The sequence below is a fragment of the Quercus lobata genome, chromosome 9 (assembly GCF_001633185.2).
Source record: "Quercus lobata isolate SW786 chromosome 9, ValleyOak3.0 Primary Assembly, whole genome shotgun sequence".
In the NCBI taxonomy this organism is placed as follows: domain Eukaryota; kingdom Viridiplantae; phylum Streptophyta; class Magnoliopsida; order Fagales; family Fagaceae; genus Quercus; species Quercus lobata.
In genome coordinates this window covers 38,071,686-38,084,323 of record NC_044912.1, presented here as the reverse complement: position 1 = coordinate 38,084,323, position 12,638 = coordinate 38,071,686, and the positions used below count along the sequence as shown (strand labels likewise).

The 12,638-nt window shown below is 35.1% G+C and overlaps 2 protein-coding genes across 3 annotated transcripts; one reads left to right on the top strand and one right to left on the bottom strand.

Annotated features, from left to right (window-relative positions):
• The first annotated feature begins 2,139 nt into the window (after positions 1–2,139).
• Positions 2,140–8,774, top strand: LOC115959559 (transcription factor bHLH155). Of its 2 annotated transcripts, none has more exons than XR_004084920.1 (11): positions 2,140–2,305; positions 2,877–3,050; positions 3,370–3,454; positions 3,607–3,648; positions 4,414–4,473; positions 5,791–5,910; positions 5,990–7,219; positions 7,320–7,421; positions 7,828–7,968; positions 8,218–8,323; positions 8,413–8,774. XR_004084920.1 is itself a non-coding variant. In XM_031077999.1 (11 exons), exons 1-11 carry the CDS (start codon positions 2,214–2,216, stop codon positions 8,497–8,499), a joined length of 2,259 nt encoding a protein of 752 aa, XP_030933859.1. In that variant the 5' UTR covers positions 2,140–2,213; the 3' UTR covers positions 8,500–8,774. The 2 variants fall into 2 exon arrangements, 1 of the variants encoding a protein (XP_030933859.1); XM_031077999.1 differs by having other exon boundaries at positions 8,198–8,323.
• A 194-nt stretch (positions 8,775–8,968) lies between these two features.
• LOC115959560 (1-aminocyclopropane-1-carboxylate oxidase homolog 1-like) lies at positions 8,969–11,988 on the bottom strand. The gene is made up of 3 exons (XM_031078000.1): positions 11,265–11,988; positions 10,856–11,177; positions 8,969–9,346 (listed from the first exon to the last, which is right to left on the bottom strand). Exons 1-3 carry the CDS (start codon positions 11,810–11,812, stop codon positions 9,071–9,073), a joined length of 1,146 nt encoding a protein of 381 aa, XP_030933860.1. The 5' UTR covers positions 11,813–11,988; the 3' UTR covers positions 8,969–9,070.
• Positions 11,989–12,638: the final 650 nt, after the last annotated feature.

The following is a 12,638-nucleotide window of genomic DNA, read 5'->3' as shown; positions in this document are numbered from 1 at the left end:
GAAACCTATAGTTCTTTTGTTATTTTTTAATTCCTAGCTCAAACAAAATAATTAAGATATCTAACACTAAAATAAAGATACAACATACAATAAGAAATAAATCATGATTATGCCTAAATATTACCAGTGAACAAGGTAAACTATCTCTTAAATTATTTTCCGACAAATTGAATCTTTAAAACAAAAGCAACGTTTGGTAGGTGATTGTTTTTGATGATGAATATAATGTGATCATTTCGCTTATTTTTGTAATTTTGTCCTTCATGACCAGTAAATTTACCACAGTTCCACAATTAATTGTAGCAAATTGAATAAAAATAGTGAAAAAAATGATTAGAAATCAATGACAATAATCACTGAAGATCCCACTGTTAAAACAAAAATCATGGGATTCGAAAAATGATGTTGAGTTGGTGTGGTGCATGAAACATTACTTCATGAATATGTCATGACCACATACAAACAGCTCCTAGACAATGTAGCAAGACATAATTGCAAAATAAAGATCAAGATAAACACTTAGCCATTCAGATAAAACCAATGCACGATCATTGTGCTCAAATGCCACTTGATGAGCATCGATTGGTCCAACTGTATCGAGGATTAAAATATCAATCACTGATGTAGAGGATAATACAAATTTTTAAGAGAAAAGTTAATAGATGTCTTAAAGGTATTAATTTAGAAATTTTTTATAAATTTTGATGGGAAAAGAAAAAAAACAATTGATTATTTTAACAGTTTTTTATATTTCACATGAAAGTAATATCAAAACTTTTCAAAAGTTGTCCTTAAGGGCATGTATTAACAAGACTCAATTTTTGTCATATAAGCTTTACTAATTGATACGTCACCAATTTTTTTAGAAATAATTCTGACAATCATTTATTATGTTATTGAAGTCCACTAGTTACATTTATTATCATATGAGTTTGCAAATAGTTTATATAACAACTGTAACATTTTTCTTAAAATTTTCAATTTCGATTTCGATTTTAGTTTTGATTAAATCTTATAAGGGGGGAAGAATGGGGACAAAGGAAAATGAGGGTGTGGGTGTCACAACTTTTGGGCAATAAAATGATTGTTGAAAAGGACTTATGGAGAGAGAGAGAGAGAGATAGGAGGGTAAGTTTTCATTAAGGTTTCAAAAAAGGGATTGAAAAATGTTGGGGAAGATAAGGAGCATTTTCCTCACTTAGGCATGATGTTGTTGGCCATCTAAAAACACTACCTAGAAAGTGTACTCAATAACCCAATTTTCCTTAAATATAGATATAGCCTCTCCTCTTTCTCAATAGCCCCTTGTCTTGTCTTCTTTTCTTGTTCTCTCTCTCTCAATCTATGCCTAAATTTCCTTTACTACACATTTTCACACCTCAAACAACAACAACAGCTAAAGTGCGCATTATTAAAGAAAGTGAGAAAAATGAAGAAGTGGTGCGTACTGCGCATCATGCGCACCATATAAAATGTGTAGGAGTATTAGTGACTTCACATCTTGTCATTAAAAGCTAAACTGAGCCGTGTGCACACAGCGCATACACCAAAAAAAAAAAAAAAAAAAAAAATCCAAAAGAAACTATTTTTCTATTCTTTGCACCAAACACACAAAACAAAAGAAAAGGAAAATCAAATCCACTCTTTGTTTCTCTCTCTAGAAAACGAAATCCCCCCTCCCCAAAAAAGAAAGAAAGAAAAACCTGCTGAAAGTGAAAGTGAAAGTGAAACCTTGAAGGTTGAAATTGAATTGAATTGAATTGAATTGAATTCAACGAAAACGTATAGCTTGTTGTTTGTTGATTGTGGAAGCAAAAAAGTGAAGCGAAGCGAAACGAAACGAAACGATGTCGTCTGATATAAGCTAAAGGGAGAGTTTGTGGAAGTTGAAGAAGGGTTAGAGAAATCTGGATCGGAAGTGTTCGGAGTTGATGGAAAGGAGAGGAATGGGAAGGGATAGTCTGCTATTGCCGACAGTAGGACCGCCGATAAAGCGGCGAGCTGGGTTGCGGAGAAAGCAGGCTGGTAGAGGCTCTTATAGAGGGAGTTAGAGAGAGAGAGAGAAAGAGAGAAACTCTGAAAAACAAGCACACTTAGAGAGAGAGAGAGAGAGAGAGAGAGAGAGAGAGAGAGAGAGAGAAAAAGAGAGTTTTGTGAGTGAGTTTTTAGTTGTTTTGATTTTTGGAGGGGTAGTGTTTTAGAGAGAGAGAAAGATGGGTAGTTATAGTGAGAAGTTGAGGACCCTCTGTTTGAATACTGGCTGGAAATATGCAGTCTTTTGGAAGTTCAAATATCGCGCCAGGATGTCAGTTCTTTCTTTCTTTTTCTTACTCTTCTTTTTTTTTTATCCTTCATATATAGTAAGTATATGTTGTTTGTTTGGATGAGTTTAAGCTAAAATTTCTGTATGCTTAATTACTTGCTTTTAATGTTTTCGAAGTTGACAGGAGTTTGTCATGGTTGTTTTGAACTTATATTAAGGGAAATGGAACTTATTATGCATCTAAATATGAACAATTTTTTTTTGGATATATGTATGTAAGAAGGTGTGAAAATATTAATAATAATAATAATAATAATAATAATATTGGGTTGTGGGTTGTTCAGTTATCTCAAATTGGAAAGTCTCTTATCTTGTCATCAAATAAGACAAAAATCGATTGGTGTGTTGGTTTGACGATTAAGAGATTGTAATCATTATGGAGCGGATGTGTTGTGGGTTCAAATCCTATTGTTTCTATCAAAATTATTGATATTGTGTTAAGTGGGATTTGGTCAATTCTTCTGAATTTATGAACATCATGGTATGTTAGGGTGATTTTCATTCTGGCCTGGGGTATGGTGTTTTATTTTATTTTGTTTTTTGTTTTACGCAGGGTGTTGACGTGGGAGGATGCTTACTATGACAGCCATCATGAGCAACATGACTCTTTGGCGAATAATTACAGCAGTAAGACACAGGAGAAGTTGCCTGATGGCCATTATTCGCATGATCCCCTAGGGTTAGCTGTGGCAAAGATGTCGTATCATGTATATTCTCTGGGAGAAGGGTAGGACTCTTCTCACTTATTCACAATTTGATATGCTATATGGGGTGCTCTTGTCATGCTACTGTGATACAAGGACATTTTTCTGAACATCTCGCATATTTTATATTTTTCCTTTTCAAATCCCATATACGTTTTCATAAAACAGGCGATTTTAAGTTGAGAAAACGTGAGGTTATCACTTTAAAATAAGCTTATGCTCCTGGTCAATCTTTTCGGTTTGCAGCATAACTGTAAAAAATTGCATCTGAAGAATAGGAACTTGATGACTAATCTAGAGTATCACCGGTTAACTTTACATTTTAATCCTTTCTTTTCCCAGGATTGTTGGACAGGTGGCAGTTACTGGAAAGCATCAGTGGATCTTTGCAGATAAGCATGTTACAAATTCCTGCTTATCTTACGAGGTGCCGAACTTCCTTCAATGAAACTAAATAACATGCTTATTTGCATGTATGATGATTAATTCTGTTTTAAGAATAGCTCAGCACCTATCTAATTGATTCACCATTCATTCTTATTGTTGTTAATCTGTTTTTCCCTCTCTTGTTATGTTCAGTACTGCGATGGGTGGCAAACACAATTTTCAGCGGGGATCAGGGTATGCCTACTTTCTTTTGATGTTTTAACTTTGTGATGACTGATGATTGCTAGGGATAGCGAAGGACTTTGTTTCTGTGATACACTTAAATGCCATTGATTTTTTTCCCCATTGTATTTTTATCTTTTTATGGTTATAGGTCATAATAATATCTATGAGAAATACAATGGACCTGATGTTCATTTGTTGCGTTAGTATTTAATTGGCTTGTGAGATTGATAATGGAACAACCAGTTAATTTACTGAAGTTTGTTTACTTAAAGCATGTTGATATATATATATATATATATATATATACATTTATATATTACTGTGAATCACAAGATACTATTTGTTTGTCCATGTGCCACACCTAAGTGTCTGAATGTGTTCCAACCATTGGACCAATGCATGCTTTTATTCTGCTTGGACTAACAGTAGTGGTGCATGCCACTCTGATAGGCTATTCAGATTAAACTAACCTTACCTTGTAGAATATCAATTAGAGTAATGTATTCATTCAACTCCTAATTTGCTACGTGTGTTACTGACTTATCATAACCTGAGGTGCAATTTATTAACATTTGGACAACAGAGATGAATAAACAGATAACTTATTACTAGTTGTATTGTGATAAGTTGATGGCTACATGGTAGGATATATGGTTTTAGGTGGTCCAACATTTCCATTTATGTATCTTGTTTTTCTCTGTTTTAATGGTTTCTGGTTTTCACTAATCCACTTTGATATCCTTTTAACAATATTGTTCTTGTTTTGTCCTGTAGACTATCGTTGTTGTTTCTGTTGCCCCGCATGGAGTTGTACAGCTTGGCTCTTTAAATAAAGTACGATAAGTTCAAAATTCTTTTGGTGCATTGTCACAATCATGCATGATTACTGAAACTTTTACTCCAAGTTGATGTTTGTGCAGTTTCCTATGGGGCTACAGGATAGATATTGAACTTAGCTTTTTCTTTGTTTATTTATTTATTTATTTTTAATTTTCAACATTGCTGTGTTTGGCATTATAGCTATTCAGATGTTAATTCACTTCTGTTGCCATACTTGCTTCTGCAGTGAATAGTGATCGATGAACTGATCAAATTTCTCATGTTTGTATGCTTTATTGATGATTATTGGTGCTTTTACACTAAAAAAAATAGTGACCATTGTAATGTTGAGAGGACTGAGATATCACCAAGTCACCTCTCTCAGGGCCCTGTTTTGGCAGGATCAATAATATAAAACGTGGATTTTATAATAATTGGGTGAAAATTCTGCTAAGTCATTAACACCATAACATAGATTCAATGGAGCACCTCAGGATATCTTAATAATGTCAAGTTCAATGTTTGGTCAAGTCCACATTTTACCATACTAAGTTTATGGATTTGACTATTTGAGGATTTGAGAGTCAAAATTTACAACATTTAAGCATTGGGTTGAGTACTTATCTTTATTAGTGTTGTCTTTTATGCTAAATGTAAGTAAGAGGGATTGAACACCAGACAATTAGGGAGCTGCATGCCATTAGGCTGTAAGGCAATTGGTGTAATTAATTTTATTATTTTGCTACAGTGAACTTATATATCTTCTCTTCCTCCTTTTAATATAAGTGGTAAGATACAAAACCCTAGCTGATGTCTACCTTAAGACCAGGTCATTATAGTGGATGAAAAAGCTATTTGGAGTGGAGCAGTTATTGCCAATAAGGGGCAGTGTTGATGCCACTAAACCACTGGGGCAATGATTTTCTTGTGTCTGCTTCTAGTTAACAAATTTATAATGTATTCTGCCCCAAGTTGATCTGTTAAAGCGTCATGTGAATTGCTATTAACATGTCACAGTTTATCCAGTTTGTTTGTCCCCTAATTTATGATTCACATGCTTGGATTCTTCACAGTATGCCCCCCACAATTCTTATTATCCTGCATCTTTTTACTGTTAGTTTCTTGTTGTTTTAGGATACATTCTGTACTAATGTATGCAATATCTCTCAGTAATGAACTTTCAATTCTATTTTGACCATCATGGGAGTAATGTATTAGCTTGGTTATAAGGATCTGCAAAATTAATGCATGCTGAAGTTTTTAAACTCATGACCTACATGTCATTTAAAGCTGGATTTTCTTTTATATTTATTTTCTCTTTGCGAAAAGCAGGTCAATGAAGATATGAAGCTGGTGAATCATATTAGAGATGTCTTTTTGACCCTTCAAGATTCTTCTATAGAGCCTATTCCTAGTCCAATACAATGTAGTATGAAGAATTTATTACGTCTGGTAACTCTCTCATGCACATAAATGAAGCAACATCATAATTTGTCACTGTGCGACACATTAATATTCTTGTTTTTTTCAGCAACATATGTCAACAAATAGTTTGGCTTCAGAGATGATTCCTGATGGCTTACAGAATTTAGATAAAGCCATAGACAGAGAAAGGCCAGATGTTTGGGTTTCCATGTTTCCATATTTTGGGAAAGACAGTGATAGTTCCTATGCTTTTCCACCACATGATTTTTATCAGGAAAAAGCAGTTGAAGTGGTCAATAATCATGGGGGGCTTGAGTTATCCACTTCAGGAGGTGATGAAAGTGCAAAATTTCATTCGTCAAAGTCTAAAATTGTCAATTTGGAGCATCAGAAACTAGTAGGGGTGAGAGTGGTTGATGACAGGAAATGTGCAGGGGAGAATAGTGGCTGCAAAGATGTGGGGGTGTGTTCAGAATCCAATGCCAATTCATTCTCACACAATTCTGCTACTGATAGTGTTAACTTATATGATGTTATAGTTCCAGCTGATAAGGTTGGAGTTGATTTCACGTACTTATCTTCAGACCTCCTTGACTCAGCTGTTTGTGACAGATTTAAGTTGGATGGTATAGGATTTTATGAAAATGGTCTGTTGCAGAAACCTGAATCCTTAGACATGAAAGTCCATAAAGATTTGGACAAATTGGACTTTCAAACTGAGTCAAGCCATATGGATATATTGAACACATCTTTGAATTTCCCTGCTGGATGTGAGCTCCAAGAAGTGCTTGGACCAGCTTTTCTGAAAAAGAGTGATTATTTTGATTGGCAAGCTGAGAAGACTGAAGATAGAACAGCTCTTGTGATGCCAGAGGGGATGAGCAGTAGCCAGTTGACATCTGACTCTCACCCTGATCATCTTCTAGAAGCTGTAGTGGCCAATGTTTGCCAAAGTGGTAGTGATATTAAAAGTGAGAAACCATTCTGTAAACCAGTGCAATCTCTGTTGACAACTGAAGTCAGTCCAGAGCCTTCTAGCCATACTGTGCATACTATCACGTCAGCAGCTTATTCATTTGAGAAGTCCTCTCTTGTAGGGGATGACAAACAGCACTGCTTGAGCTCATCGGGGGTTTGTGGTGCGATATCTCCAACAGGTTTTTCATCAAATTGTCCAAGTTCATGTAGCGAGCAGCTGGAGAGATCATCAGAACCAGCTAAGAACAACAAAAAAAGAGCCAGGCCTGGTGAAAATTGTAGGCCTAGGCCCAGGGACAGACAATTGATCCAAGATCGTATTAAGGAGCTGCGGGATTTGGTGCCCAACGGATCAAAGGTAACTTTCTTGCAATCCATTCTGCCTGCTGGGTTTTGATCTGGCGATATTTGCAGTTCTTTATGTATAATATGCTGAAATTTTCATGATTGTTGCACAGTGCAGTATTGATTCACTGCTGGAACGCACAATCAAGCACATGCTCTTTCTGCAAAGCATAACTAAGCATGCTGACAAGCTAAATAAATGTGCCAATTTGAAGGTAAGGCTTTGGCCTTCATGTGTCACGTATCTTTTAACCTGGGCTTGGTGGATAAAGAACTTAACCAGGCTCTCATCATAACTTAAGAAGCAAAAATTGAATTTTTAATTTTCAATTATGAGGCAGTGCTTTTAGATAATTACTTATGATTGGAGTGGACTCCCTCCTAGCACTCTTGTGGAATTATAATCAAGTGCCGGTAAAATAATCACTGTTGTACATAGAATCTTTGAGTGTTACATATACATTTCCCTACCCTCTGCTATGTAACAAACTGCCAGACTTCAAAGTGATATTATCCAATTTAAAATTTTGACCATCTACTGCCTATCAGAAAGAACTTGCATGTTTGATGACTTAATATGTTACTCTCTTTTCTTCTTACATATTACTGCTGAATTTGCAGTTGCATAACAAGGAACCAGGTATGGTATCATGCTCTAGTTCTGAACATGGTTCAAGCTGGGCAGTGGAGGTGGGAGGTCATCTGAAAGTTTGTTCAATAATAGTAGAGAATCTTAACAAGAATGGACAGATGCTTGTAGAGGTATGCACGGTTCATAAAATTTTGTGAAAGGCTTAATTTTATTTTGGGAATAACACGAGGCTAAGAAGAAAAAAAACAAGAAGAAACCACTGAATAGGTTATGTATGCCAGTCCAATTTGCTTCTCCAAAGAAGATGCACCTCTATTTTATCATCTTCCTATTTTTTGTTTCCTTATCCTTGTTGCTTTCTATATGTTTCCAGTATTACACTATGGCTGATATGTGCAGATGTTGTGTGAGGAATGCAGCCATTTTCTTGAGATAGCAGAAGCCATCAGAAGCTTGGGTCTGACAATCTTAAAAGGTGTAACAGAAGCCCATGGTGAGAAGACATGGATATGTTTTGTAGTTGAGGTAGGTTCAGAATTCTGGATGAGATATTTGGTTCTTATTGATCATGTGTATTTCAATGTTCGGCTATTTGAAACTTGTTAATTATACAGGGCCAGAACAACAGAAACATACACAGAATGGATATATTGTGGTCCCTTGTTCAAATATTGCAACCCAAGCAAGCAATGCAACAGTGATGTCTGGTGACACTTGGGAGATTTTCATGAGGGCTTCTCTGTAAAATATTGTGAGTCATATGTGATCTTTAATAGGCTTCTTGAGTCTCTGGCTTTTGTTTGCAAACCCAAAACCACCACCCCCCACCCCCCGGGCCAAAAAGAAAAAAAAAAAAAAACCAAAGAGAGAGGGGAAAAATGAAATGCAAGGAAGATGGGAAAAAACCCAACGATTATGTGAAGATAATTATTGTTTCTCTACTTTAAAGTGTGTAAAGATGCCATTTATTGTTTTACCACTGTTTCTTGTTTCAATTTTTGTTGTGATTTGTTTGGAAGCTTGATTCTTCAAATAAAAAAAGTGCAGTATTTTAATGTTTACGTTTGTTGCCAATTCTTTAGTACTTTAAATTGTTGAAAATCTTTATCAATAAAAGATTTCCAGTTAAGTCCCCTTCATCTTCAAGAAACAAAATGTAAAATAATAAAATGAAACAAAGATAGAAGTTAACAATAATGCAAAGATTTATTAACTTCAATACAGATTGGTTTAGAGAATTCCTCAAAGTAAAATTGAAAATGTTGCGGTTGCTTAAACTTGCATTTTATTGCTATATGTGAGTTTAAAATGAGGAAGGGCTGAGTTGCCATCAAGTCCCTTTGATCTGTAGTAAGCAAGGTATTCACTAATATGGGTTTCCCTGTATATGGGTGGGTTGTTGTCAGATAGAAACTCCTTTATTGGCCCATATGCTTTTAATTTTTGTGTAGCACTTGGATATAAAAAGCATGCAACTGAAACCCTGGGCCCAATACGTCTAGCCAGTACCCTATGCTCCACGCTTTTGAACTTGTCGTTGGTGATTAGCTACAAAAAAAAGAGAACCGGATTGTGACGCAAGATATGCTAATAAAAAAAGAAAAAAGAAAAAAGAAAAAAAAAAAAAAGCGGTAGTCAAGCAGAGTATTTGCCCTCTTTATTGTCTTTATATTTTATTATTTTTTAGTGGGGGGGGGGGGGGGGGTGGTGGTTGCGTTGGTGGTGGTCACGGGAGAGAGAGAGAGAGAGATGTATCCCCAACTTACATAATACCTTCTGGGGGAGGAAGATTTGGGGTGGACCTATCAATCTTTGTGAGAGGAGTTGGTATCTTGTGTGTCTAACATATAGAGTGTGCCTCTCATAAGCATGTAAGTCTTACAAGTGTGGGGCTCACATACTTGTGAGAGGGGGTGATAAATCCCCACGATACATTTTACTTTCTGGGGGTGAAAGGGGGAGAGGAGAGGGCGGTTGGGATAATAATTATCTCTTCAGATGCATGCACCATTTCTTCCACAACATGTAGATTCCACATTATATCGCTTTATTTTTTGTTTGTTTGTTGAGTAGTTCTACATTATGTCATAGTCAAGCTAGCAGAGCATCTTATACATAGGGTGTGCGCATTTTCTCTTATAGCGTGTGGACTTTGCAATCATGGAATCCACATTCCACATGTTATGAAAGTAAGGATGCATATATTAGACAATATAATCCACACGTTGTAAGAAGGATGATACATATATCTCATTATCTTTTAAAAATTTAATTTTAATAACATTAAAAAAAAAAAAAAAAACCAAAATCTAAAACTAAGTGAGGAATGAAAAAAGAAAAAAAGAAAAAGAAAATAGTCTTCGGATCAAGGTTTTTTATTTTTTATAAAATTTAAACCCTAAGGGTTGGTACAATTATTACAAAACATAAATTTATTATACTTATAAAGGTAAAAAACTAAAAATAATATTTTACACATATTAACCAAATTCTAATTTATTTCTTATGTCAACAAAAGAATTCATTAGTTTATTTAGTAGATATAATTGTTTTGAGGTTGACCAATATATGGTATTTTTCAATGGTTCTAGCTAATGAGTATCTTTAGTACATTTATTAATAAACCATCTAAGGATTTTTTTTTTTTTTATCCATTTTATGTGAAATATAAAAAATTGTAAAAAAAATAATCAGTTTTTTTTTTTTCCCTCTCCTATAAAAAGTTTCTAAAATTATTTTTTAAACAAATGGCCTTTAGGGCATTTGTTAACAAAATTCTTTTTAAATTTAATAGAAGATAGTATTTACTGTTAAAAATTTTATAGCTCAATAGTATTTAGTGTCAAAAGCCTTATAGTTAAGTGATATTACTTACTCGAACAAGGTTTGAATCCCCATCTACTATTATTATAGCTATCAAACGATGATAAAAAACAAGAACAGCTTTTAGGCTTATCACTTTTTCAGTTTTCAAAGTTCAAACGCATCCCATTTGCTTAGCTGAATAAATGATTGAACAAGAAGTATGTGGAGTGTGGAAAGAGCTAGTACTTTTACCTGCATAAAGTCACCAATGTTGGCTACTAGTGCTCCGTGCACTGGTGGGACGTCAATCCAGTGATTTTGATGGAGGACTTGGAGGCCACCAATACTGTCTTGTAAGAGTATAGTTAGAGAGGCTGGGTCCGAATGCTTTGTTGTGCCAAGGGTCAAGTCTGGTTCAGGACAAGCTGGGTAATAGTGGCATACCAATGTTTCAGTTTTCATGCATTCTATGTTTTCTAGGTGGTCAGTGTTAAGCCCCAAAGCCTCTGATAGTAATTCTGATAGTGCTTTTCTTAGTTCAATCACGTGTTTCATATATCCACTTACAACCTCCCTGAAAAATAAGACACAAATAAATAAAGTGTTAGCTAATTTTGCATATACAGACAGTATATTTATATATGTATTGCATGTACAGTACCTGCATACTAGGGGAAGTGCTGCAGGGTTTAAGGGACCATCTCGGAAATCAAATGCAATTGAATCCCTCCAATTTGCTGCTTTGGACACTAAGAGATCACCATTGCAGTAATACTTAACTCGTTGCTTTTGATCACGCGAGTACCACTCCATCTTCTTTTCCTTTGGTTGCTCATGGAATTGTCGCACAGCTTCTAACATGTTGTCTATAACACTAACTGGAATTCCATGATTAATCATCTGAAAGAAGCCCCATGTTTCTGATGCTTTACGTATTTGATCAGCGATTTCCATCCTCTGGAAACTTTGTTCAAAGCCTTGGAGATCAATCACTGGAACTTGGAAGTGGGTAGTGGCTGGTGATAGCATTGGATTTGGAAGGCTCTCTGGTGGATGGATGAGGAACCTTGGGACCTTGGTCACTCCAGAGTCTACTAGTCCTTTAACTCCAGCTTTTGTTTCATCAAACTCCTTCACTTCCTTGGCTCTGTCATAGCCCAATTCATCTCCTGGAACAAGTTTATTTCCTACACTAGAAGTGAGATCCATCCTAGAGGTGGTGAATTTTGGATTATGGAAATCAGATTGCTTACAATTTGAGGGGTTGGAAATGGTTATATAAGCAAATTAAAGAAGGGTACCAGATGCCTATGTTGAATAAACTGGTAGATCAGATGCGTATGATTATAAAAATGTGAAAGCTACCTATATTAGACAATAAGGCCAAGAGATAATGAGATACCCACTTTTAACCTTTGCCTAACAATCACAATCTTTGGACCACAATACAATAATATATGTTGAACAGAAAATATCTTTTCCTTGGATTGTTTGGCCCTTCACATATCACCAATAACCAAAAAAAGAAGGTTGTAGTGATAAAGTTTCTGCTATATTTAGTCACTACTTGCCAAAATGAGGGGACGGTTGTGCTAGTAGTGTAAGTTCATTGCTTAAAACCTGGATCAGTCTAGCTTTTCAAATTAACAGTACCATAAACCAGAAAACTTAATATTTTTTACAACAACAAATAAATGATTTTCGGCATAAAATATGCAGTATTCAATTCTAGCTGTAAAATTTTACTTTCTAGCTGCTTTTCTAACCGATCCTTTTTCTTTTGTAAATATTTTTCTAACTTGACTTTTGCATCACGGAACTATCCAATAATTGAGCAGAATCGTAAAGCTTTCTGATTGATAGTTTTTTTTTAATAATTTTTTTAATTAATTTATTTATTTTATAAACCAGGGGTTACTAAACATTTTCAAGTATGTGAATATTTCCTTGGGTATATACAGTTCTCTTATACCACACACACTAGGTTATACATTAGGAGAAGTTTCTTAAAAATGACCCTACAATGCTAGCAAAA

What these genes read in the sequence shown, in the direction of transcription:
- LOC115959559 (XM_031077999.1), top strand. Translation starts at nt 2,214, where the DNA reads ATGGGTAGTTATAGTGAGAAGTTGAGGACCCTCTGTTTGAATACTGGC. An exon ending in TGAAGAATTTATTACGTCTG is followed by an intron (nt 5,911 to 5,989) that starts GTAACTCTCTCA and finishes TGTTTTTTTCAG; the next exon opens with CAACATATGTCAACAAATAG. An exon ending in ATGGACAGATGCTTGTAGAG is followed by an intron (nt 7,969 to 8,197) that starts GTATGCACGGTT and finishes TGATATGTGCAG; the next exon opens with ATGTTGTGTGAGGAATGCAG.
- LOC115959560 (XM_031078000.1), bottom strand. Translation starts at nt 11,812, where the DNA reads ATGGATCTCACTTCTAGTGTAGGAAATAAACTTGTTCCAGGAGATGAA. An exon ending in GCACTTCCCCTAGTATGCAG is followed by an intron (nt 11,178 to 11,264) that starts GTACTGTACATG and finishes CTTATTTTTCAG; the next exon opens with GGAGGTTGTAAGTGGATATA. An exon ending in ACATTGGTGACTTTATGCAG is followed by an intron (nt 9,347 to 10,855) that starts GTAAAAGTACTA and finishes TTTTTTTTGTAG; the next exon opens with CTAATCACCAACGACAAGTT.